The 27,852-nt window shown below is 41.2% G+C and overlaps 1 protein-coding gene across 1 annotated transcript; it reads left to right on the forward strand.

The window, feature by feature from the left end:
* Positions 1–1,353: 1,353 nt before the first annotated feature.
* LOC119047586 (aromatase) lies at positions 1,354–27,599 on the forward strand. Its single transcript, XM_053670122.1, has 9 exons — positions 1,354–1,498; positions 4,204–4,354; positions 12,874–13,028; positions 17,615–17,791; positions 20,567–20,681; positions 23,612–23,726; positions 24,152–24,314; positions 25,854–26,095; positions 27,345–27,599. The coding sequence occupies exons 1-9, from the start codon at positions 1,354–1,356 to the stop codon at positions 27,597–27,599; spliced, it is 1,518 nt and encodes a 505-aa protein (XP_053526097.1).
* Positions 27,600–27,852: the final 253 nt, after the last annotated feature.

Genomic DNA, 27,852 nt, shown 5'->3' on the forward strand with positions numbered 1-27,852 from the left:
CTAAGCTCCAAGGGCACTGCTTTTGCCTCTGTAACTTGCTTCTTGAGCCCATGAGCTCGGGTGGCTCACTTCTTCCATTGCTCACTTCTTCCATTGCTCACTTCTTCTACCTCTGTAACTTTCTAAATAAACTTTTGTTTGTATGTGGGAAAGACAGAGAGAGAGAGAGAACAAGCCCAAGAAGGAAATAGTGTGGGCAGGGAGACCCAAATGGTAGTGAGAGCTAGAGTCCGGAAAACTAATGAGTTCTCAAAAGAAGTAAGAAGCATGGTGGCAAAGCCCTTAGTCTGGGGATTGCAGGCAACTCAGAACAGGTACAGAGGAATAAGAAGGAACAGTGGGAGAAAAGGCAAAGCCTATCACAGCAACCATAGACAAGAAGATTCAAGAAGAATGGCCAAATCGGTCCAATGCCACAGGGTAAGATCAGGAAGAACAAAGATGAAGATAACAAGCTGGGGCTGGGCAGCAGGGAGCTCCTGTGGAACCTCTGAGAGCCTGGAATCATGAGTGTAGTTGAAGCAAACACCGAGAGTTAAGAAGAAATGGTTAGAAAGGAAAGGAAACAGTGGGCATGGGTTAATTGTTTGTTGGCCCCTTGCTTAAAGCCCTTCAGTGGCTTCTCATTTCTCTTAGGGAAAATTCTAATATCTTTAATCTGCCTACAAGGCTTTGCACAATCGTCCCCTACTGCTGTCTCCACCCCCACTGGCATTGGCTCGCATGGGCACTGCTTAAACCAGCCTGTGATGCAAGAGATCTAAAGCCTCACTTGTCCTGAATGAGTCAACGAATTCCATAGACAACCTAATGGGGGGGGGGGCGCTCTGCAAATGCCTCCCTATGACCAAGAACCATATTCTTTGGGAAAAGTGATTTTGAATATGGAAGGGTGTTAGGGATTTCTTTCTAAAAATTGGCTTGGCTGCAAGGGGAAAAGACTGCCTAAACAAAATCTGCTGATGAACTCACAAGATGATTCCATCTCTGGAATAAGCTTCATTTTCTTGTATTTTGTAATAAGTTTGGCTTCAGTTGGAAATTTAGTCACTCTACCCACTCAAGGCCAAAATGATAAGATTCTATCAGACCAAGAGTGTAAATGAACCTGAGACTCTCCGAAGGTCAGAGAATGTTTGCCGATCAAGTTTGTTTTGACTTGTGCATATGGGTCAAATGTGTCTTGTCTAAGCGTCCAATCACATTATAAAAGGAAGGACAGCTCTCTACAATATAGCATCCTCTGAAGCAACAAGAGTCCTAGACGTACCTTTTGGAGGATTCTCTAATTTTTCAGCCTCTTTGATTCCCACAGGACTTCAACCCACTTCCTGTCAGCCTGAGGAACACAATATGGTTTTGGAAATGCTGAACCCAATGCAGTACAACATCACCAGCATGGTGCCCGACGCTGTGCCTGTCGCTGCCATGCCAATCCTGCTGCTCACTGGGGTTCTTCTTTTGGTTTGGAATCATGAGGACACCTCCTCAATCCCAGGTGAGTCATCATGGTGTTTTCTATCTGAGGAGATTGTTTACTTGGACTTTCAGTTTATGAAGGTAAAGAAAATGCTGTGAACAGACAGAGGAGATGGCTGAAGCCCACAGCAACAATAGCAAATGAAGACTCAGGTGAAAAGTGGTATGCTAATAGTCTACACATTTTAAATGATAGTGTTTCAAAAATAGCTTAGATCATTCCTTCTACTCTGCGCTCAGCTTTGGTGAAGTAGAGCTGGCACAAACTTTTCAAGGTCAATTTGAGACGAGAAGGAGCAAGGTAAAATTCCTGGTGTTTTTTTGTTTGGTTGTTGGATTCAAATTCATCCCAATTTTGCTCTGAAGGTGAAAAAGTCTCTGGAATGCCCTCCTACACCTTTTTCTCCTCTCCCCACTTTGCCTCATGCATGCGGTCTCCCTGGTTTCTCTTTATTCCACTCTTCCTTTTCTTTTATACTTAGAGTGGGGGTGACTGGATGAGACCTGGGCAGTGGAAAAAGAATGGGGGGGTTACAATTCCCTTGGAATGTCACACCCTGATAGAATCTTCAACGAGATTTGTGGGTCAATCAAAAGTAAACTATGATATAATTACCTGGATAAATTCAATAGAAACCCCCACCACTCCACCACTATCGGATTAATTCAGAATGAATGAGAAATATCAGACTAGTTCTTTAGTGTTCAGTGAAAATTCCTCATGGCAGGCATCTGCACCCAATCCCATAAGCTATACGGTAAGGCTGTGTTTCAGGAGCACGGTCATCACGTACCTCCAAGTGCGGGGGACCCCATCACAGCGTGATCTGGACTGGGAGTGTGGGGCTGGTGCACAATGCCCTGTGCCTGGACCCTAAGAATTTTCAGAGAACTGCCTGTCTCTCTACCTGATTCAACCTGGTATTTTAAGTTACTTCAATGTCCAATTTATCAGAACGTTTAGTTAATTTTGTTCTCTCCTCCCTGATGGGGTCTGAGGGAAGATTCTTCCATGGTCTTTAACTTGAAATCCTTTCTTACCGGATTTCTTCTTCCCCAGTGGGCTCCCACCCAGGTCAGGGTCTGTGAATAGTGGAGGTGAGGTGGGTGCATTTTAAACAAGTCCCCCCAGAGGTTTATGCTGAAGGTGGTGGTAGAACTCCCTTGGACCCTGAGTCAGGATGTCAGTCTAGGGAAGTAAGCAAGAGAACAGGTACCCATTCAATCAGATTTCCATATTTAAATCTTTTTAAGAACTTAATGAAACAATTTTCTGTAAAGTCAGTCATCTATGTATAGTGTTACTAGAACAATCATAAGATTAAGAGAACACTTTCAAAATGTTTCCATCCTATAAATATAAACAAAGTCCTTTACATTAAAGAACAAAAGTGAACAGTCTCGTCCACAGTAATGCAGCTATTACATAGTTAAACTAAACTTTGCTGAATTTGGAACTAAACACCTAATTCATCTGATTCAAGGAGAAGCTTAGATTATCTAGATTATTACTATACAACTCTTGCCCATAGAGTGAGAGCACTGCCTCACACAGTTGTGTGTGTTTCGGCTTTATAACTATTTCACTGACAGAGTGGACTGAAAGGAGAAAGATTTAGAAGAGCTACTCCTTTAGAAATAAACTCCTCAAACCATTCCAAAAAGCTTTTGTGTAACTTTTTACCACCCCTGGTAAAAGCAAGCTACCAGATTTGGTCTCTGATGTAAACAAGGTCAGACTCCCTTGTTGTCACTGGAGTTGTGTCTTTAAAACTTTGTGTGTGTCCTTATGAGCAAGGATAACAGCGTCTGAGCAAAACCACCTACGTCACTGGACTGAAACTAGTCTAAACATGGGTTGCACTCCTTGTCTAATTCAAGTCTTAGTTTTATTTTGCCTAATGAGATTTAGCTTAAGATTCTTTTCTTAAACCAAGGCCTTTTTTTTTGGGGGGGGGGGGGGAGGGTGTTCTTTGTGCATTATCTTTGCAGATCATGGTTCTCTCAGTTAGAAAGATTACACTAAAACTACAACTTCATTCTAACCCACCCATTAGGTCAACTGGGGGATTTACACCAAAAGTTTTCAGACAAAAATAGGCAGCCAAACACATTTGTCAATTTGTCACTTTTCCTGGTTTCTACGCTTATAACTAGACAGACTCACTGACTTGTATTTGAAACTCATTTACACCATTTAACATGGCAAGAAAATATTGGATACATACCCTTGTTCATTCAGATGAAAATGACTGAGATCGAATGGAACTAGCATGGTCTGGACAGTGAATTAGATCTTATTCATGGAGGAGTAAAGAGTTTCTTTTTTTTCTTTTTCCTTTAAGAATTTATTTATTTATCTTTAGAGGGGAAGGGAAGGAGAGAGGGAGTGAAATGTCAATGTATGGTTGCTTCTTGTGCGTCCCCTGCTGGGACCTGGCCTGCAACCCAGGCATGTGCCCTGACTGGGAATCGAACTGCAGTTGTTTGGTTTGCAGGCCTGCGCTCAATCCACTAAGCTACACCACCAGCCAGGGCTGGTGGAGTAAAGAGTTTCTAGTTAACCTTACTGGTTTATTTAAAATTTTTTAAAGTTATTCACAGATATACATTAGAAGATGTGAGAGAACACTTAGGCATAAAAGGATAAGAACAGCAGCGACAGAAAGCAGTTGCTCTCTTTGGTGTCACCGAATGCTGACTGTGATTTGATGATTTTCCTAGGTCCTGGCTACTGTATGGGAATTGGGCCCCTCATTTCCCACTTCAGGTTCCTGTGGATGGGGATCGGCAGTGCCTGCAACTACTACAACAAGATGTATGGAGAGTTCGTGAGAGTCTGGATTTCTGGAGAGGAAACACTTATTATCAGCAAGTAAGTCTGCTAACAGAGCTCAATCTTGAAAGAAGAAGCTGGGGGTTTTCCTACTAAAAAACAAACAAACAAACTTATTTTGACATCTGGGCATCTTTTTTCATAAGACTATGTTTGTACTCCTTCAGTAAGAGGGGGGCATTCCTAAGTAGCAACCTAACACTGTAAACAAGTGGGAGAATGGGCTTTGCCTGAAGAAAGAGATTCATAGACAAAGAACTCTGGGAAAGCTGGGTAAGTATTCTTCAGAAATTGTCTTAAGAATGTATAGAATCCAGATGGTTTGCTTTTGGAAAAAAACACACTTTAGAGAGTGACAATATCTTTTCTGCTTTCCTAAGACTTGGGTCTGATCCCTATAACTGGTGTCACCCCACAAAGCAAAGTTACCAATTCAGTTCCCAGTCAGGACACGTGCTTGAGTTGAGGGTTTGTTCTCCTCATACAAGAGGCAACTGATCAACGTTTCTCACATCGATGTTTTCCTCCCTCCCTTCCCCTTTCTAAATAAATAAATCATGCCTGAAACAAAAAATCTGACTGTGCCAGTTTGCTGTTGTGTTTCTAGTGCCAGGCTGCTGGGCACCTGTTGAAGGGTAGACAGTAGAACAAGAAGCCATCCGCACGACACTATCCTATTCATGACTGCATGCCAGTGTCCTGGTTGAGTGATCCTAAATAAAGCGGGAACGAGACTGTCTATTAAAAGAAATCATAATTTCTGGCAGGATGAATTCACTGGAGGATTAACCAAATGGTCACTGATTATATAGAACTAGCTTTGTGAAATTCTAGTTTTCTTATTTAGTAATTATAGAAAATGGAGAATTTCAGAGAGAGCATGTTTGACTAGACTTTCAGCTATCTTTACTAGATTTTTAGCAAAACTATCTACCAACACTGTCTCATTAGTGAATTTTTATATTTAGAATCCCTAATGGGGCTTCACTCAAAAACTAAGGGTGTCTAAAGTTTTACTGATTGACTATCACCCAGAAGTAAAGCAAAGTATTTCTGGGAACTACTGTAATTTTTTTCAGGCCGAGATTTACATTTGTCATTTCATAAAATACCATGGTATCCTCAAAGCCCAATTCTTTGAACCAAATATTCAAAAGAAGGAAGTGAGAGAGAAAAATGTATTATCCTTCCAAATATTTCGAAGTATCCCATAATGTTATTTTGGACCAGTCTAACACCTCATGTTTTCCTGTTTTTTTTCTGTTTCTTAAGTTTGCTGTTGTGGCACTGTTGAAGCAGACCATGTTTATGAACTAAGTATAAACAGCTTCAGGTGGAGATGTCATTTCATTAGGTTCATTGTGAAACCACTCTAATGTAATGTTTCTCACACTGGGGCTGCTCCACCAGCGCATCAGCACACCTGGGAGCTCATTAGAAATGCACATTGTTGGGTCCCCCCCTGCTCCACTGAACAAGAAAGTCTGGGAGTGGGGCCCACTGACGTGTTTTCACAAGCCCTCCAGGTGATTTCTGGGGCACACTCAAGTTTGAGAACCGTGCTGCCATGGCTGGACCACGATTGCTCTTGGATTTCACTTTTCTTGGGCTACTGAACTCTGGTCAGCCAAATGTAAGTGAATTTTTTATGTTCTCATTTTATAAATCAATACTCACTTTTGCAACCGGCTGCCATCTCCAAAATGTCCTGGGACTGATGATGACATTTTGGCTTGAGGGACTGGAACATTCACTCCTGCTCTCCAATCCCCCAGCACAGCAAGTGGCCTTCCAGCCCTCGAGGCAGTGTCTGCCCTCATTGTCACCTATCTCCCCCAGTGGACAGGTGAGGTACAGAGCTCTCCAGGTGGTTCCGATGTGCTGAGGTGCTTGAGAGAGGAGAGAAGGTAAGAAGCTTCCAGAACAGAGAGGCCTTTGCGTAGTCTGAAGGAAAGAGCTAAATGGAGTTGGAGTGGGGTTCCGTCTCACCGTGCTACCCTTAGGTCTAGCTCAGGTGGTGGTATTGTTAAGATGAGACCTGAAGTGAAGAATGATATATGTAAGGAAGGACCAGGGGGCTAGCATAGAAATCCTCTTAGATTCTAGATGCTTTAAACCACCAGATAAATTCCCTGGAAGCCCAAAGCCAGTTCCTGAAGCAGGACCCTCATTACAGTGAGGGATGGGTAGCATCTGACCACCCTGCTCTCTTACTTAGGAAAGTCGCCTTAGCAACCTGCCCAAGCCAGGCGCTGATTTGTGCTGGAGAAGTGGACACAACCCATCCTGCCTTTCCCCCAGCTCTCCCAGTTCTTTCACTATCTTGTCCTCGTAGGCTTTTCACTGGTTGGAGTCTTTGTGTTCTTTTTAATTGCCTCTGAGCCACTCAATTTTGTCAAGGGCTGAGCCCCCCTGCAGGACTAGGACATGTTTGTCCCTGTCTTCTTTCCTTGCCTGTTCTTCGGGTCCCTTCCAGAACTACCTGTACCTCTTAAAAAGATCCCATTGGGCCTCAGAAAGCCTTTTATTTTTCTTTGAGTAGTTTGCCAGATCTTTTTTTCTTTTGTTTTTTTTTTAAGGTTTTATTTATTTATTTTATAGAGAGAAGGGAAGGGAGGGAGAAAGAGAGAGAGAGAAACATCAGTGTATGAGAGATACATCAGTAGGTTGCCTCTCACACGCCCCCAACTGGGGACCTGGCCCGCGGCCTGTGCCCTGACTGGGTGTCAAACCAGTGACCTTTCAGTTCACAGGCCAGCACTCAATCCACTGAGCCACACCAGCCAGGGTTCTTTTGCAGAGTTTGAGATCTGAAATTATTATAACTGTGTAGAGATTATGACCCAACTTTTCTAACCAATTTAATCCTGAAGTGGTGAGGGGTGCAGAACTTCAGAGAAGGAGGTGGGGTTGGGGTGGGCAGTGGAGAAGGGCAGCCACAAGTGCCGCTGGGATGTGGCCTGAGCATCTCTGGGCTCTGGGGAAGGCCCATCTAATCAACAGATAAAGCATGCACAATTCCCAGAGCAGGTACATGCTACAGTAACCAGGGTCTACAAAAGTTGCGCATGATACTATGCGGCATATATATATTATTTTTCATCATGAATACAAAAAAAAGTGGCTAGCATCCATAAAGCAGAATAAGCAACTGACATGCTAATTAGGCTCATATTTGCACATATGTTAGCAATTAACATACCAGTTAGGGTTATCGTAGTACATGTTTAAATATGTATAAATTTATAGGGAATTTATTTATTCTTTATTTTTTCATTTCTTATTTTTAATTGTTCAAGTACAGTTTTCTTTTTTATTTATTCTTTAAACACATTGGAATTTACCATATACTAAGTACTGGATGATCCTAATTTACAATCATTATTGCCTCTCTACTTATGCATTAAATACTTATTGAGAACTTCTGTGTACACTGGGTATCATCAACAAATCAGCCAAAAACTCCCTACAGTCATAAATATATCATCATATTGTTGATATACCAAAATAAGTAAAATAAGTAAAATGTATAGTGTATCAGGAGGGTGACCAACCATCTGTTTGCCTGGGACTATGGATTTCCCAGGATGTGAGACTTTTAATGCTAAAACGGGACAGCCCCAAGCAAACCAGACGGCTCAGGGATCAGGGACACAGTGCAGGGGGCTTGGCAGCTCAGTCTGTGGCTTTTCCCTGACATGCAGTTAACATGTAAACAATGGCTGCTAGATTCTGATTATGAATTTGGGCCCAGTTAACCACAAGGAGTCCTTCTTGGAAGATATATTTCTTCTTGAGGTCCAACAAGACCCTCTACCATAGTCAGAGACTAGCAAAGGAGGCTAGCTAGAGAAAGGTGACCCAAGAGAGTATGGTGGTCTCAAAGCCAGGTAACAAACATACATTAAGGACAGGGACTTGTTGATCATGCCATGTAAATACAGAGATTGGAATGTTGCATTTATAGCAATTAGAGAGGTCATGGGTGACCCTGACATGACCGCGGTGGGGAGAGGGAGTGGTGGAGGCAAAAGTCTGACTGGACTAGAGAATGGAGGGGAAGAAGAATTGGAGGCATCAGGTTTAAGTAACATTTCCAAACAGTTTTCCATAAAGTAGGAATTTCAGAGAAACAGAAGGGAAGATTGAATATATGGGCACAGATCCTGGTGGGTGGAGCTTGCAGAGATTTTAATTGCTTCTGTTTTCTTAGTAAAAGTGGAAATAAAGTCTTTAGCTGAGACCGAGCAGGGAGGAAGTGGCACATTTGAAGAGAAGGGAGGCAGGATATAACAGTCATCTAGAAGAGTGTGAGTGGACTGGAGAAATGCAATAGGAACTGCCAGCTGCACTAAAGGGCCTACTTCAATTTAACTGAGACCTGGCAGCAGGCGGGTGTCTGAGGGGTGTCGGGTGGGTGTCAGAGCTTTTGTATACTGCCTTAACCACATTGGCCTGCCCACATATTTTGAGGAATTACTGGCCAATTTAAAAAAGTGAACAAGAAGCCCCAAACTGAAACCCGACTGAATGTTAATGAAGACGTAAGCTTAAAATCAGTGTGTCCTGTAGGGGGCACCAACGAAGGACTCCCCGCCCACCATTAGGGGTCCTAATGGAGAGTGGGGGGTTGTGTTCCCAGCACCATTCAGCTGCCAGGTACAAGCACAGAGTAAGGTAAGAGTTGGATTTAGCCAGGTTGAGGTAACTAGGCAACAATGACAAAGTAAGGAGAGGGTCAAGGGAGCTAAGGATGCATGGAAGGAAGTGATTTTAGTGATAGTAACATAGTTTTTCAAACTTCCTATTGAGAAAATGTTCAAATGAACAGGAAAGTTAAAAAAGCAGTCCTCCCACTCCCTCCTTACCCCCCCCCACCACCACAACATTGACCTTACGAAGAGACTAGGTCAGTTGTCTTGTAGGGTGCTCCACATTCTGAATTTCTCATGTTATTTCATTATGGTGTCATTTAACATACTTCTCTGATCCCTGTATTTCTTATAAATGGAAACTTAGTCTAAGGCTTAATTAGATTCAGGTTAAACATGTTTGTAATAATACTTCCTGAGTAGTACAGGTACTTCATACTTCTTCACATCAAGAGACAAGGAAAGGCTATCCCACCATTAACGATACTAAGTTTGATCACTTGGCTGGGGTGGTTACGCTCAGATCTCTCTTTTAAAAAGATATTTTTCCCCTTCCAATGACCCCAGTTTTTAAGCTGGGTAAGTGAGGATATTAGAAGGGCAATGACAGTAAAAAGGTGATAGGATTGATGGAACATAAACCTCAGGCACAGAACAGGTCCAAACAAGGCAAGTATTTCTAAATGTCGGGAACAATTATTCCATTAATTGTCTTCTCCACATTTCTAGTACTGATCACTCTTGAAACCGGCCACAGCCATGTGAGTCCTTTAAACTCAGAATGGCAGAGGGAGCGGGGACACGGGGCAGGGGGATGGCCTCCTCCTGACCACTTAAGAACTTACCTCCTGGCTCCTATCCACTTTGAATAGATAATAGGTTTTCTATGTGTGGGGGTAACTTTTGACTTTAGTTATGCTTATTCCATTAGTTTTTACTTTTTATTTTTTATTTTACTTTACTTATGTCTGAAGGAGAACAATGACACCAGTTACCAGACAGCTGATGCTACCCACTATCCCTTCTGAACTTCGGGGGGCCTCCCTTTCCCTCCTCATGACAGAGCTCTGGGCTTGGGTTCCTTGTTCTTCACCAGCCTCCTCTTCTTCGCTTTCCCATTTTACTCTGGTTTGATAAAGCCAGCCTGCTTTTGATAAAAGACCTGGTTGAAATCGCTTGCTTGGACTGCGCGTGTTGTATCACTTCAGTCTTGGCAGCTTTGTCCTTCGCCAAGGCTGAGCTTCTGACTCAAAACAACTGAGATGTTGGTGCCCCCTACAGGACACACTGATTTTTAAAGTTAGGTCTTCATTAACATTCGGTTGGGTTTCAGTTTGGGGCATCTTGTTCCCTTTTTTAAATTGACCAGTAATTCCTCAAAATATGTGGGCAGGCCAATGTGGTTAAGGCAGTATACAAAAGCTCTGGGGATCAGAGCAGAAAACCAGTGTCCTGACTGTCTTCTGAGCACTAAACACTTTCAGATACAAATTTGTGAATAAAGAATATACGAATTACTTATTTCCTGCTTTAATTATGGAATAAGGTAGGGGATAGTAAGAAAAGCTAAGAGTTCTAAAATCAATAAGAATTTCAGCCTTCTCTATGGCATGATTTTCTATACAGGACAGAATTTTAGCTGTTTGTCAGTCCAATTAATTCCATGAAATATAAATAGAAGCATCTGGATTTTTTGTTGTTGATTATTTCTAGGGTGAGGGAAACTTGTTGAAAACTCAGGATCATCTGATGAATATTATCTGGAATAAAATCAAGACAATATTTTACTTAATACAGAATTCATATAATAACTCTGTTTTCATTTCTTGGTACTGCCATTACTTCAGGGGCTTTCTTTTAAACTTTAAATAGGACTATGAAATCCATCACAAATGTGAGGGTTTGGCTAATACTTAGCCCACAGCTTAAGAGCTTTTGGCCCAATGTCTTCTCTGAGAACCTGTTTTTCTCAGGCATTAACAAAACAAAACAAAGGCAAAGTCATCCTTTTAGGAACCAAGTATCAACTCTGAGAGGGAGAAGCAGGCGTTAAGACGGCCACTCCCGCCCAGTGTAAGAACCGGGTGCACAGGAACTGACTGTGTGTGCTACGGCCCTGCAGACCACCTTCGAGGGGGGTGTGTTCAGAAACCCCCACAGCGGGAGACCGTGCAGCTGAGAAACAGTGTTTCACTGCAGAAGTGAGGACAAAGGACAAAAGTCACAGTGAACACACAGGAACTTGAATAAACATATTAAGTTCACCAAAATTTTAAAAAATGACAAAAATGAAGATAACATCCATCCTTCTGAAATTTTGAATTCAAAAAGAAAAAGGCCGAGATTGCAGTTATCTTTCCAGTACCATAGGTTAACGACTAGGCAGTCTTTTTTAAGAAAGATTTTATTTATTTATTTTTAGAGAGAGGGGAAGGAAAGGAGAAAGAAAGGGAGACATTGGTGTGTGAGAGAAACATCCATCAATTGCCTCTCACACGCCCCCAAATGGGGACCCAGCCCGCAACCCAGACATGTGCCCTGACTGGGAATTGAACCAGTGACCTTTTGATTGGCAGGCTGGCACTCGGTACAATGAGGAACACTAGACAGGGCTAAAAAGTCTTAATAAAACATCTTTTCATAAGTCTCTCTCTACAGAAGAATTCCATATTGCTGTTCTAAGAAGATAATATTCTTTTCACACGTGTAGGTCCCTATGATTTCTTAGGCTAGAATTTTATAATTTTTTTTAATTCCTTTTTACTGAATTTATTGGGGATGATGTTGGTTAATAAAATTATATAGCTTTCAGGTGTACAATTCTACAGCACATCATCTGTATATTGTATGGTGTGTTCACCACCCCAAGTCAAGTCTCCTTCCACCACCATCTATCCCCCCATCCTCTCTTCTACCTCTTCCTAGAATTTTATAAAACTGTCAGTGCCTCATCATCCCAAATTAGACTAGCAGTGGGGGCAGGAAGCAGCTCCTAGAGAAGGAAATGGGTGGGGAGGACACAGACGGAAGGAGCTGCCTTTTCCTTCCCCTTTTTCTGAAGGATCTCCCCAGGCTTTAAAGGCTGAGCATGGTAGCAGGGACATAGGTGTAATGGTGGAGGAGAAGCTGAGAAGTTTGAGGAAGCCTGGGTCATTGGTAAAGTCCCAGCGTTGCTACATCAAGAGCTACTTAATGTGTCTCTGTGTCCTATATCCTGTGAGAATTCTGTGACCCTAGAGACCTTGATGAATCATGATGGAACACACATCCCCAGGACAGCTACTGTTACCACCACACACAGCCTGCCAGGACCAGCCCAGCTAGCCAAGCCTGGGGCCAGGAGTGCCCAGGAAATATCCTGCAAGCCCAGAGTAATACCTCACTGGAGGGCCAGATCTGATTAGTGACTCTAAGCTTATTGCTGGCTCCAAACTGAAGAAGATGTCAAGAATTCTGGCAACTCCTGATTCTGAAGCTCACTCCTGCAGGGGCAGCGGTGGCTGGAGTGGGGCTAGACAGTCCCTGGGTGGCTGGAGGCTCTTGGAACTCTAGTGGGGTGCAGGATTCAGCTTCTTAACGGCTTTGCAGCTCTGACCCCAATATTTTGGTGACCTGGGTAGTATTTTGATGATTTGGGAGTTAGAGAAGAAAGGAAAATAAGAAATGGTGTATATGTGTGCCTTATCTTCCTAACACTCAAACAGGGAGTCAGTAAATAGAAATGTTACGACTACAGAGGGATGTTCTTATGCTAATAGAACCGCTTTTTCAATATGAATACTAGAAATCATGCATGGCACTTAGATCAACGCGCATTTGCCAAAGAGAGCTACACGGCAATCAAAATCATCACCAGGAGTTTTCCTGACCCTTAAACGTTAACACCAAGGCTTGCTTTCTCCGCAGGTCCTCAAGTATGGTTCACATAATGAAGCACAGTCACTACATCTCCCGATTCGGCAGCAAACTTGGGTTGCAGTGCATCGGCATGCATGAGAATGGCATCATCTTTAACAACAACACAGATGTCTGGAAAGTAGTTCGACCTTTCTTTACAAAAGGTAATCAGGTGCCAGGCTACCTTCTGCTCTTGTCTATGAAAGTGCCCTTTATTTGGAAATCATTCTTAAATTCCACTGCTTCACAGTTTTGAAATAATGATACGAGCTAACATGCATTAAACATTTACTACACAGTGGGCACTGTTCTAAACACTTGATATTTTAATTCCACAGCAACCCCAGGTGGTAAAACACTCTAATCACCTGTACTTTACCGATGAGAAAGCTGAGGCATAAAGAGGTGAAGTAACTTGCCCATGACTACATTAGTAAATGTTAGTCCAAAAGACAACCCTAGAACCTACATTTAATCACAAATTCTGTTTCTCTTGTTAATTCACAAAGCAATTTCATGGATGTAAAGAAGACATGGAGCTTTAAACTTAGGATCATTTAAAAAAAAAGAATTGAGTGTATCTGCCATATGTTTAATTTAAATACAGCAAACAACGTGTGTGCTGAACCATTGACTGACATCCCAGATATTTTAACAGAAAGCAATTTGTGAGTAAAATCAGAGAATTTTAGAACTGGGAAAGACCGTATATGTCACCTCATCCAGCCTCAGAGTTTCATAGCTGAGGTTTACAGTCCTAGAAAGAGTGATTTTTGTCCAACATAGAGAGTAATGCATGAGTGAGCGGAGACCACATCCGAAGCCTCCTTATCTAGTGAGTTCCTCGTTTACCATATTCTGCTGGAAATGAAGCTGTTAGGGGATATACATGACCAGACGTTGACATTAACATCAAGGAACATTATCGTGCCTTGGAGATGTTGCCAGTGGGGGAAACTGGGGCTAGACAGATTTCAGGGCTGGCTGTGCACTGTCAATGTTCTTTCCCCAGTCAGCCTTGTAGCAGACCTAGACACCTCCTATGTGGCTGCTGAGAGGGGAAAAGCTATGCCTATTCCCGCTGGGTGCTGGTTCCTCTCTGCAGAGTTGCTCATGACCAAGACTCAGCACAACTCTACCGAGACCCTGTTGCATTGGTTTCCTGGGGCTGCTGTAACAGATTGCCACAAACTTAGTGGCTTAATACAGCGCCTTATCTTATAGTCCTGTATGTCAAGTCTGACATGGGTCTCACTGGGTTCAGACCAAGGCATTAACTGGGCTGTTTCTTTCTGGAGGCTCCAGGGGAGAATCTATTTCTTTGCATTTTCCAGCCTGAGAGGCCATTCACATCGTTTGACCTGGGGCCCCTTCCTCTGTCTTCACAGATAGCAGCAGTGGATCCAGTCCTTTTTATATCACATCTGTCCGAGCCATCCTTCCATCATATCTTTCTGACTCTGACCTCAGCTGAGAAAGGTTCTTCGCTTTTAAGGACTTCAGTGATTAGACGGGCTCACCCAGATAATCCACAATAGTCTCCCCATCTCAAGCTCCTTAATTTAATTATACTTGCCAAGTCTCCTTTTCCATGTGAGGTAGCATGCTAATAAATTCCAGGGATTAGGGCCTGGACACCCTTAGGAGACTATCATTCTGCCTACTATTTATATTGGGGCAGATAAATCCTCTTATGCCTGACAAAACTGCAGAATAGATTAATGAAAAGAATATAGGGTTTAGGATTATAGGTTGTGGATTTGATTCCCAGCTCTGACACTTTACTAGCCATAAGATCTTGGACAAATCACTCAGCCTCTCTGAGCTTCAGTTTCCTTATCCATAAAAAGTAATAAGCACTATAGAACTTGAATTCTAGAGTTATTATGAATAATAAATGAAATAATGCTATAAGATCCTATAGAAATGTAACTTTCATTTTTACTTTGTCATTTGGTCCAGTTGTATTAGGAATATGTGAATAAGTATTTAGGAACAATAAATTATCATATACCTTTATTCTCTATTCTGACATTCAAGAATTAATGGGATCTCTAAACTCATCCATTTAACAAACTACTGTCTTCACATCATTGAACTAGGTGCCCAGAAGACAATGAGAAATAAGATATGGCCCTGCCTTCAAGGAACTTATAATGGCCACTTAATACCTCATCAGATACTATCCTCAATGATGTGTTCTGGTAGAGGGGTATGCATAGTGCACAGAGCACAGACCACTGGGTTATCTAAAGCACACTGAGAGGTCAGGGAAGGATTTTCAGAGGAGTGTATGCTTATGGCGAGTTTTCAGAGAAGGTGAAAACTGCCTGAATTAAGAAAGTATGATGAGGACACATCCCTTAGGAGGGAAAAACAGGATACTCCAAGGCAGAAAAGGCTAGATTAGCATGCCCTGTCCAGGGAATTGTAAGTAGGCCCCTGGACCTTGCAATGGACACATGCCTGCACATATCCATGCAAGGTGTAAGGCCAAGGGGAAAGTGGGGCCAGCCACCAAAAGTCCTGTGCTAAGGCAAGTAGCTGAGTGTATTTCAGAAGCTGCAGGAAATCCTTCAAGATTTTAAGCAGGGTGACATGAACATATTTGCATTAGAAAATCTGTCCTGGTACCAGAGTGAATGATTAACCTGGAGGAAGCATGACTGTGAGCAGTGAGAACAGTTCAAAGAGCTAGAGCAGAGACACAGAGCGGATGGAGGGAGGGCACTCCTGTGAGAGAAGTTAAAAGAGTAGAATCCACAGTCCTTGTAAGTTAATAAAAAAAATATTTGTGATTTTTTTCAGGCTAGTCCCATCTATGGACTATCAGATTTTCTAGTGAAAACATTAAAAAATTATACCCAAATTAAATGCCAAAAATAAAGGGCTACTTGTTTATTGAAAACTCACTGCTGTTTGTGACATTTTTAATGGTCAGCGGGAGCCCCACACATTTCTTGATGAATCTTCTTTTAGAGTTAGTCTTGGTGGTTTTTCTGATATAGCAGGGAGTTTGGGATAGGTTTTAGTATCTAAAGTCATAATATTAATGAAGGTATTGACTTACTGGGTGTGTCTATGGAGAAACAGTTAAGTTCAAGTCAGACGAAGCCCATTCTGGGGATGAAGTGGGAGGGCTGAGACACCGCTTGTGTTTCCTGGAGCTGCCGTGAGAATTGTCTGTATTGCTCAATTACTGATTACTTGCTCAATTTTTTTAAAAACTAGATAAAACTCAGTACTTTTAAGAAGACTGCAAAATTAAAGTCATATCTACATCATACCTCTACCTATCAGCAATTACATTTTATTTGAAATTTGGCTTCAACCTCTTGGACACAGAGGCAAATCATACATCAGTCAGGGAGAAAACCACCAGTGATGTTCAAAGCCAATGCTTAAAAGCAAAATGTTGAGTCATTAAGGAATTATTTGTCCCACTGGGGATGTGATCATCACTCAGGGGACAACATCCTGGCCTCTCATATCTGCCAAGTCCTTCCTACAGCCAGGAAGCACGCCACCAACCCAGCCTTTCTTTTTCCACGTTACTAGAAATCTTGAGTCTAAGACCACTCACCAGGCCTTCTTCCTTAATTTGCTGTCTTCTTTTAGGTGTTTCTGCAAGCTGTTTTTTTGTTTTGTTTTGTTTTGTTTTTAAAGAGAGAATATGCCTACAAAATTCCCCAGTATTTTTCCTTGCATTCCAAGGACTCTAACAGCAAGTCTGAATGGTAAAAATAATAATAACTATATATATAGTTATTATATATATATAATATATGATTATATATATATATATGATTACTCTAAAGTTTAAACTCAGAACAAAGAGAAAAAGGGGGACTTTTAAGAGAACCTTTCAAGATGGACCACCTAGCATCAGAAGCCATTAGCTGTTCAGATTGTCAGATTCTCAGGGTGAGATCAGAAGCCAGTTCACTCTGCCTGTTTTCTTTCATTCATTCACTCATTAATTCACTGATCCATTCATTCATTCCTCCATTCGACAAACATGTTTTGAGGGCCACTATGTACTATGGACTTGAAGTCTAGTGCTCATGAGAGGTTGTCATTGCCCTCAGAGAAGTCCCAGTCTGTTGGGGAAGACTGCTGAGCAAACCAAGAATTGCTTAGCTGTTATGACATTGGTTGAGTAAAATGAATCTGGAAGTAGTATGAAGAGAAACTTCAATAAAGAGAAGGGCACTTTTGGTAACTTATAAGAGTAGCATTTTAAACATATAAACTATAATTAAAAAGGAAGCACCTTAGGTAAAATAGTTAAGGTCCAATTTGACTATTTCTGTAGCAATATTCTGCCATCTGTTGAAACATAAAATAAGTATCACCCTAAATAAATCTAAACCTTATCTAGAGGAAAATATATACAATAAATATGAAAAAACAACACTGATTTGTGACCACAGCACTAAATGTTTCACTTGCAGTCTCACAAATGATTAGTCAGAGAATGAAGAAACATTTAATTTTGAATAGTTTGTCTACCAAAAAACTCACTCATTCATTTTTAACAAGAAAGGCAATACATTCTTATAGAAAATTGGGAGAATAAGAAAAGCATATAAAGAATATGAAAATGCTGCCCAATTATGGAGTAAAAAAGTGTGGGCGATGAAGCTCTCAAAAACAAAAAGCCAAAAGCGCCCGATCGTGTGTGTGTGTGTGTGTGTGTGTGTGTGTCCCCGAGTGCAGGATGACCCACTCTTTGATGTGCTCCCTTCAGCTCTGTCTGGCCCTAGCCTGGTGCGCATGGTGACGGTCTGTGCTGAATCTGTCGTAAAGCATCTGGACAGGTTGGAGGAGGTCAGAAGTGAGTCGGGCAGCCTCAACGTGCTGCACCTCATGCGCTGCATCATCCTGGACACCTCCAACACGCTCTTCCTGAGGATCCCCTTGGACGGTACTGAAATCCTCACTCTTACCACTTCACGTTCTGCCCTCTACGGAACAAGGGGTGGGAGGGAGAGGAGACTCACGTAAAAATATTGTTGTTTCCCACAGTGTTTTCCTTTTGACACCTCTAAGATTTCCCAAGATTTTTTTCCTAGTGTGTCTGCCTTGTTCACTTATAACATATACATTTCTGTAAAGTAGTGGACCATCTATTTCTCTTATATCTCTTTTCATTGCTGTGGGAAATAGAATTCTACTCACAGTCAAAACTCGATAAATGTGATCAGTTCGGTTGGTCATTAATATAGCCTCCCACAAAACAAACTGATATATTTAACCATCTTCAACCATTCTTTTGGGTCATGATATATACATACACACATGTACACATATATACACACATATGTAGATATAAATACACTACATACACACCTGTCCCTCAAAGCTCTCAGTGTGAAAATTTGACTGTCTGTACAATGATGACAGTGTTACTTGCAGATGCAGGAATCAATCATGACAGCTACCATTAATTTAGTGTCTACTGTGTACCAAGCAGTATAAGAAGATGCTTTACATATTGACTGCCATTAAGCATTTTTAAAAGATTTTATTTATTTATTTTTAGAGAGAGAAGAAGAGAGGGAGAGAAACATCAATGTGTGGTTGCCTCTCGCACACCCCCAGCTGGGGACCTGGCCTGCAATCCAGGCATGTGCCCTGATTGGGAATCAAACCAGCAACCCTTTGGTTCACAGGCCAGTGCTCAATCCACTAAGTCGAACCAGTCAGGGCTGCCATTAAGCATTTTAAACAACCCTGGCAAGATGTCTTACTTAAGATGCTACTTTCCTCACTATACTATAGAAACAAAAATTAAAACACATACATGCAATTCTACCACCACCTAAACACAAACATTAATCATTGGGATTAATTCCATTTTGCTGCTGTCTAGCTTCATGTAATTTTTACTGAATTAATTTTTAGCAGCGTTCATTGACTCATACATCTCTTTAACAGACATTTATTGATGTCTATTTATGCAGGAACTGTTATAGGTTCTGAGGACAGAGCAGTGAACAAGGCAGACAGAGTTCTTGCTTTTAGGGAGTTTACATTTCAGTGGATATACGGACAGTAAAAATGTGCATGTGTATATATATATTTACTTGTAGTATATAACAAATAATATTATTTTGCCTATAACATATTAAGTGATAAAAAGTGCTTTGAAGAAAAATCAAAGCAGGGCAAGGGGACAGTAAACGAAGAGGGGTCAGTGGGAGTGGATGGGGCCCTCATGGGGGGGGTGGTCAGGAAAGGGCGCTAGAGAGAGGACATCTGCCTGTAAGTCTAAATAAGGTGAGGCCACAAGCCACATACAGTCGGAGGGAAAGCATTATAGATATCAGGACAAACCATCTGAGCTTGAGCTCTAACACCTGCTGCCTGATTCACCACATTTGAGCAAAGAGACGAGCCATAGAAACCTCACTGACTGCCATTTGGATGGGAGCTTCCATTCACTCTGAGGAGTTTCAGTCACAGCCTCTTGCCTGATCCCCTTTCAGACAGGGGCTCCAATCCCAGCGTGCCTGTTCTATACACATCTTTCCTCAGGTTAGGCAGGTACATATTTTATAGGCCCCTGCTCCTTGGTTCCCTGCCAGCCCTGATTCTTAGGAAGGATCATGTAAAGGGAATTATGTCTCTCTTAACTTCTGTATACACACAATGATGCTAAGAAATGGCATAAGTCATGCACAGTTATTTTATTTCCCTTTTCCTCACCTGGTCCTTGCTAAACTCTGTTTGTCTAAGGGACCCAGTGCAATGATGAGGAAGGGACATCGTTCGGAGATCAGGCAGAACTGGGATCCAGCCCAAGGGCCTGCCTGCCACATTGGCTGTATGGTGTTGGGTGAGCTTCTCAGCTTCTACGAACTGCAGTTTCTTCATCTGCCAAATGATTATACTGTCACTTCCCTAGCAGGACAGTAGAGATCAAATGAAGTATTTTGCAAAGTATCTTGCACAGTGGCTGGTATTTAGCCGTTGAAAATAATGTTTATTTCTTTCCCTTTTGTATAATTCAGAGAAAGCAGGGGTTTTCTCTTCTCCAACTTTCAATTTAATTAAAACACACTTATTAAGAGCTGACTCTACATGAGGCTCAAGATTAGGCATTGAAGATACTAAAATGAATTCTACATTCTAGCTGAATATAAATATGAAAGCTATGTGGTGAGTGCTAAGAAAAAATATGAATAAAGCACTATGAGGTGAGAATACAAAAAAAGGTATTAATTAGGTACATAATACAAGTAAATTATTCACTTAATGGGTCTCCTCACTCAGCACAAAATGAAGTTAAAATATGGCTGTTGGCTTCCCAACAGGAGAGTGGCACAGCTTGGTGCCCTCCTCGGTGCCAGAACTGAGGCCACAACAGCCATAATTACTAATGTCCCTCTTATTCCACACCATCCAGAAAAACAGGAGAGGCATGGATGTTCAGCCAAAGAGGGGCATGTGAGATTCTAGGCTGTGTCTCTAACACAAAGTTGGAAACTGGCAAATCTTTGATTAGCTCAGCCAATTTAGATGCCAGGCAGAATAAATTAGTGTTGATTTGTCTAGTGGCAATACTGCAGCTAAAACGCCAAGTGAGGGTGGAATCCCCCTAGCTCAGAACCCTAGACTGGTAGGTATCTTTCCTGCTCAGAGTACTCTTCTTGGGCTCTTTTTGCTCAATTGCTCTGCTGTTTGTTTGTTTTTCCAGAAAATGCCATCATATTTAAAATACAGGGTTATTTTGATGCATGGCAATCTCTCCTTCTCAAACCAGACATCTTCTTTAAGATTTCTTGGCTCTACAAAAAGTATGAAAAGTCTGCGTAAGTAACAAGCTTGGAATATTTGTCCATGATATTAGATTGTTTTCTCATTGTGTCTTTGCTATTGTTGGCCTCTTTAGCAAGTTCTCTGCTCACTAGAGCCCACAAGGGAGATGTTGATTAAGTTGCTGATGTAACGCTTTGTATATCAATTTGGCTGAATGGGGCTGAACCAGAGAGTAAGGAAGCCTTTGGCCAAGGCAGCTTCTCAGCAAGGGGGCCAAGTGGGTGGTCTGAGTGCTGCATACCTGCAACTAAAACACTGCAGTGTATTTTGAGTTGAACAGAAGGGCGGGCTGAACACGTCATTATTATCTGTCAAAATTCTCTTTGCATGTCAGAAAAAATGGAAACGTGGAATCCATTTTATAATTGTATTGCTTCTGAGTAAATTTAACATAATTCAACTTGTAGGAATTGACTGTAGTCTCAAAAGAATTTTTCATAGTGAACATAATGGACTTCAATAAAACGTATGGTTTTTGAAAATTTTGTTTTTTAGTTATGTATCTTGTATCTTTGAGGGATCCAGAAACCATCATTAAATGGCTTTGCTTTGGTCTTAGACCAGTCTAGCTGCAAACTGGACAAATACCCAATGGCCTTAGGTAATCAAAGGGTTTTTTTTTAGTGTAAGTAGCCAGCTATTAAACACTGCCCACTCTAATCACCAGTGGAAAGCCCGTGTGATCTAGAGGCAGACAGATGTGGTTTGTAGCCTGTCTCTACTACTTGATAACTAAATGGACTTGGGAAGTTATTTAAAGTGAAAAGAACCTGCCTTCCAGAGCAGAGATATAGGTTGATGAAATCCTAGCCCAGGCCATAGCAGGCACTAAATATGGTAGTTTGCCCTTTCCCTTTGTTCATATTTTCTCCCAATGTCCTTGACCATCTTAAATCCTCCATCTCTAAAAGTTTCCAAACTTGTTTGAAGACCCAGCTTGATTCTGTTTCTGTATTTTTTTAATTGTATAGTATTAGTCTCCAGGGAGGAAACCAACTTGATGTTGCTTTATAGTTTTTCATATAGTTAATGAGTATTAAGTAGATATTTGGAGACTTCGTTTTTACACATTTCATTTCATTTTTACCAGAGATTATTGATTCAAGAATCAATGAAATAAAGGATTGATCACTTCACTGAAGTCAGATTTGGTCATGGTTCTTGGTCATTAGTTTAGCATGGTCTTGACCAGCAGGCCCACAGACATTTATTGCATGAGACTGTGTAACAGTTTCTTTTAGGTTTCTGTAGAAATAGCTTAGCAACATTCTCTCTATATATAACATTTATCAATGGTTAGTGCACTACTTTATATCTCCTGTGTCACAGGGCAGTAAAGACCTAGAGAAACCCTTTAAATTTCTTCCCCTCTGTGGAAGAATTTCTTCCCCTTTTCATGCCCTTGCAGTCATGCTAATATTTGTATTGAGGTGTAATTGAAATATACCATTATATTAGTTTCAGGTGTGCAACACAGAGATTTGGTATTTGTATATATTGCAAAATGATCACCACAATTATTGTGGTTAACATCTATCGCCATAGATATTATAGTTAAAACTGTTTTTCTTGTGATGAAAACTTTTAGGATTGACTCAATAACATTTTTCTTTTCTTCTCTTGACAACTTTCAGATATGCAATATGGCATTATTTATTATTTATAGTCACCATGCTGTATATTACACCCCCAGGACCTAATTATTTTATAATGGAAAATGTACACCTTTTGACCACCTTCAGCCATTTTCCATCCCCCCACCCCTGGCAACCCCCAACCTGTTCTCTGTATGTATGAGCTCAGGTTTGTTTGGTTTTGCTTTTAAGATTCCACATATAAGTGAGATCGTACGGTATTCACCTTTATCATCCTAATACTTAAAAAAATGTACTTATGAAAAGGACTCTCAAACATCTATTCCCATCCTTATTTATTCAATTTTATATTTTTGCTTTTTTTTAATACAGCAATGCTGTTTTCTACTTTTTATTCTGGCAAGTGTAAAGGTTCTCCATCACAGAACACCGTGAGTGGGTGTCTGTACTACACTTAATGTGATACAGAGTGCTGTTCCCTGAGACTGGCGAACAACACACTCACCCACAAACACATACACATAGAGGCAAAGCCAAGAATAACAGAATTTAGATCTCAAGGTGGACTCATCATTCATCTAGTCTGATCCCTTTGCTTTAAAAGGCACATAAGGCTCAGAGTCTTTAGGTTATGCAGAAAGAGAACAACTTGGACTAGAACCTGACCCTTTGTCCAAGGAGCTCTTCACTCCCCCACACTGTCAAAATGCCTATACAAATTAATGCAGCCATTCATTCATTCAACAAATATTTACTTAGTGTTTATTATGTGGCAGACACGGCAAGGTGTGAGAATAAATATCGAGATTAGTGAACAGTCACTTGAGTTCACTGGGTAAAACAGAAATCTCGAACCCAATCGTCTTGAGGGCCAGGCAAAGACGTGTGCTGGTGGATACAGACAACAGAAAGCAGAGGTGCCCGTGGCAAACTGGACAGTGTGTGTCCCACTGAGGACGTTCACTGGGTTTGCTTTTGTGTTTTTCATTCATACATTGTGCTGGCCAAATAAAAAATAAGAAAACATGATTGGACTTGGCTTTTGTACGAGTTTTTAACCCTTCACTGGAGGTTACAGCCTTGATTTTGCTATCCATACCTAGAAACTCTGGTTCCTTAACATGAAGTATAACATTTATGTAACATAAGGATATTTGATATATACTATCTTTACTATAAGGATATTAAGTATAAATTCAGTTACTCATAAGCACTAATGGTTTCAATGAAAGCAGATTATTTTTATTTAAGCAAATGGTAAATTTATCCATTTTTCTACATGTCTGAACCGAGTCCAGATGGGTCGTATTTTCATTTCTGTTTTCCAGCAAGGATTTGAAAGATGCCATGGATATTCTGATAGAGGAAAAAAGACATAGGATTTCCACAGCAGACAAACTCGAAGACTGTCTGGATTTTGCCACTGAGTTGATTTTTGCTGAGGTACTGACCTGAGCTCACCATACTTCCCACATAACAAATGTGTATGACTCTTTGGGTATAGGTGTGTAAAGATTTCCTCTCGTGATCGTGTTGCATATGTCTGCTTTTCAGTATCTGCTCCAGGTCTTCTATGATGTCCAACTCAAATGGCCCATTGACTAGGCATTCTGGTTAAGACCTAACTTTAAGATTGAAGTGACTCTGTGTCTGCAAAATACAAAATATGAAAATGGTAAAGCCCAAAGACTGAGTACATAGATAATTTGTTATTAATAGTTCAGCTTTCAGCTGAAGATTATGGAAAATATTCACAATCACAGAAACATGTAATCTTTGTGAAGTTCTTCATCGTCGAGCATCACCTCCCCTCATTTTGTGAAATTTTGATTCGCTTTCCCAAATTTTCCCCCTTTCCAAATGTTCAGAAACGTGGTGACCTGACAAAAGAGAATGTGAACCAGTGCATATTGGAAATGATGATTGCAGCACCAGACACCCTGTCTGTCACCATGTTCTTCATGCTGTTCCTCATTGCAAAGCACCCTAACATTGAAGAGGCAATGATGAAGGAGATTCAGACTGTTGTTGGTAAGAATCTATCAGCTAAACACAAGAGGTAGAAAACAATTCTTTCAGAAAATCAGCTTCTTGTGTCCTGAGAATCTGAGGTCAAGTGAAATCTTTACTGTAATCCACCCAGAGAACAATAACGCAAGGCATATTGTCACACTTTCAGATGCCAGATAGGTTAAAAATATAAAAATAATACATGCTCATCGATGTTGACTTTTCTCTCCTGACCTTGCACAGTCGCTGTGAAACAAGTTATTTGGTTGTGGAAAGACACTATCTTTTAAAAACCATTTCAGTGCTGCTTGGAACAGTTGACAGTAAGTTAAACACGTGAGAGAAGGGATCTACAGATGCGTTGCCATAGGCAGGAAACTGCCTGCCAAGTTAAATAGCAAGGGGCCAGAATAGCACCTGGGCTCCGAGAGGGGGAAATTACTCTTAAGACCATATCCATTGATACAATTTCCTTGAGAAGCGAAAAGTGTTTGTGCCTCATTACATCCTGACACTTCAAAAGATCTCTGCAAAGATGAAAAAGCATTAGAACCATTTGCACATGTGTCCATGCTGCCTCTAGATACCCACCCATGGTAATTGCTTCCTAGGGAATGCCTTTGCTTATCTTCTCCGTCATTTTCCCTTTTTATCCCAGAAAAACACACCCCATTAGACCCTTAACTATGTACAAAGAACAGTATGTGAGGGGCAGGACTGTTAGAGTTTTCTGACCAAATGAGACCTTTCCTGAATGGCATAGTTGTACAGGAGACAGGGCTGCCTCAGGACCCTGGTCTGTTTTTGATTCTGCAAAGGTGGTAGCCCATTGGAGGATGCTGTGAAGCTTTACCAATTCTGAGAGTAACCCAAGCTTCTCTGACTAATGTCAGGCCAGTCTGAGACAGTGCGGGTGTCCTTCAATCCCCAGCACACCTGGAGCTGCTCTGAGGCACCATTTTGTTGCAGTAGGAGGCAGGGGTGGGTGTTCCTTGCTACTCTATCACGACAGGGTATGTCCTGGGCAGATGAGCTATACAAGTACCCAGAGGAGAAAATGTTATCGAAACTGAGTAAGGTCACTGTCTCATTTTGACTGGAGAAGGAGTGAATGCCCCCCTGATTTTAGAGTAGGGAACAAAACTCTAAGACCTCAGAGGCCAGGCAGACAACTGTTTGAAGTGGATTAGGAGGTCTGCACAAGACTACAGAGAAACGGCCCCTGCAAAGGCTCGCCAACCACTCAGCTTCAGCCCATTGTTGCCATGTAGTGATGTGAGTCCAGTGTTTCCAGGTTTTCTAAATTTTTATAAAAATTTAGGCTTTTCTATGAAATCCCCCAGCTTCTATGATAATTGTCTTCAAATCTGAATTTTTATAAAATGCTCTGTAGGCCGAACGTACCATATTTTGCCCAGGGTGCTGGTTTGCATTAGAATGACAAATATAAAATATTTTCCAACCAAGAACAAACTGTTCTGTGAAAACTACAGGAGTTTTAATGCCCACCACATGTTGAAACTCTCATTACCTGTTTGTCATTTTTATCTACTCCCACAGGTGAAAGAGACATAAGGATTGATGATATACAAAAATTAAAACTGGTGGAAAACTTTATTAATGAGACCATGCGGTACCAGCCTGTTGTGAACTTAGTCATGCGCAAAGCCTTACAGGATGATGTCATCGATGGTTACCCAGTGAAAAAGGGGACTAACATCATCCTGAATATTGAAAGAATGCACAGACTTGAATTTTTCCCCAAGCCTAATGAATTTACTCTTGAAAACTTCGCCAAGAATGTAAGTGCTCTTCCTTAAAATTAAGTAGGGCCCTCTTTAAGACATCAGCTGTTAAATCCTCTCTGGTTCCGTGTTTGCACCATGCACGTTTCATTCTATTTACTTCTTCCCTCCTGTAGCCTCACCAGAAACACACCTTTTCCCTAGTTTGGGCCATGGGCACCGCATTTGTCCTCACGCCAAGGACGCTGGGTCTCCAGCTGTAGGAAGTGTCTACATGGTGGCCACATGATAGGTCAGAATGTGAAAAAGTCAGGACTTGAATTTGGCTAAAATTAGGTGAATTTTGTTTAACCCAACCAACTTACTTTTCTATTTACAGTCACTACTTTGTAATCATGTAAATTCAGCAGCAGCAGCATCTCAGCAAAGGCAAGTCCACTTGTGCCTTAGATGGACATCAAAGGAGATCAAAAGATTTGGTTTTTCCAGTCTTCCTTTGGTTCATGAAATGGCCCCACAAGCACTAATTCTCATTCAAAATAGGACCTGGTCATTAAAAGAGCTTCAGCTTTTTCTTTCTTTATCAGTGAACTATACTGGAGATTCTGCTTCCCTTATGTCGAATTTTGGCAATAATGTTTTTAACATGTATTATCCAGATAGTTTCTTTAGTGTCTTCTTTTTCCATTGGCATGTGGTATAGAAAAATGACAATTAATCCAGTTCCCCAATTCTCTCTGTTTCTGTATAAGCAACCCATACCATGTTGACAATTTGTCAGCAAAAACTTAATTGGGAATCTACTATGTGACAGGCACTATGTAAGGCCAGATGTGGGCAAGACAACGGATGTGGTACCCATTAATTTTTTGCATAACTAAAAATATTTAGATGCTGATAGATCGGGAATCTATATCTTCCCTAAATTTGTCCTTTGTCATTAAGTTATACGACATGAACAGTCTTTGCTTTGGTGATTTGCAGAATAGTAGTACAGCTAGTTCCAAAGAGCTAGGTGAGTAACAATGGCTGTGATAAAATGGTCTGCATTGCTTTACCAAGCACATTTATATGAAAAGCAAAACTGGATGCTGTCCAAGGTTGTGTGTGAGTCCTAGGGGATGGCTCAGACTGGGTGGAGAAAGGGGCTTACCTGAGTTATAGTCCTTCATCTCAGTAAAGTAGCAGTATGGCTGAGACCCCAAACCAGAGTATGCTGACTGACCAGTATTTTCAGAGTAAATCGAACAGACACTGTATGATTCTAGCCTTAATATTCTAGCTAATTGGCTGATCATTTTCATAGGTTCCTTACAGGTATTTTCAGCCATTTGGTTTTGGGCCTCGTAGCTGTGTGGGAAAATACATCGCCATGGTAATGATGAAAGTCATCCTGGTGACACTTCTGAGACGATTCCGCGTGCAGATATTGCAAGGTCAAGGAGTGTCTATTGAAAAGATGCATGTGAAAAAAAACTTAGCCGTGCACCCAGATGAGATGTGCGATCTCCTAAGTATGACTTTTGTCCCAAGAAAATCAGACAAGTGCCACGGATGCTGAAGAAGATTGGTCAGTACCTACTCTGGAGCACTTCTAATCAGTAGTTCACTAGAAACCCATTCATCTTTGCCATAGTATCATCCTCAGAATATCATCCTCATAGTGAACATTAAGTGTGTATGACATTTTATAGGCATACCTTTTATGGGCTGTCAGCAAACCAGGAGACATCGGTCATCTGCTTTTTTCCGAAACACAGAATCAAGAGCAAGAGAAAACACAGAGGCCAAGAGTTTGCAGGGAAAATGGTCAG

Source organism: Artibeus jamaicensis, unplaced genomic scaffold (assembly GCF_021234435.1).
Source record: "Artibeus jamaicensis isolate MK-2021 breed Jamaican fruit bat unplaced genomic scaffold, CSHL_Jam_final contig_548, whole genome shotgun sequence".
NCBI lineage: Eukaryota > Metazoa > Chordata > Mammalia > Chiroptera > Phyllostomidae > Artibeus > Artibeus jamaicensis.

What these genes read in the sequence shown, in the direction of transcription:
- LOC119047586 (XM_053670122.1), top strand. Translation starts at nt 1,354, where the DNA reads ATGGTTTTGGAAATGCTGAACCCAATGCAGTACAACATCACCAGCATG. An exon ending in AAAAAGTATGAAAAGTCTGC is followed by an intron (nt 20,682 to 23,611) that starts GTAAGTAACAAG and finishes TCTGTTTTCCAG; the next exon opens with CAAGGATTTGAAAGATGCCA. An exon ending in TTGAAAACTTCGCCAAGAAT is followed by an intron (nt 26,096 to 27,344) that starts GTAAGTGCTCTT and finishes TCATTTTCATAG; the next exon opens with GTTCCTTACAGGTATTTTCA.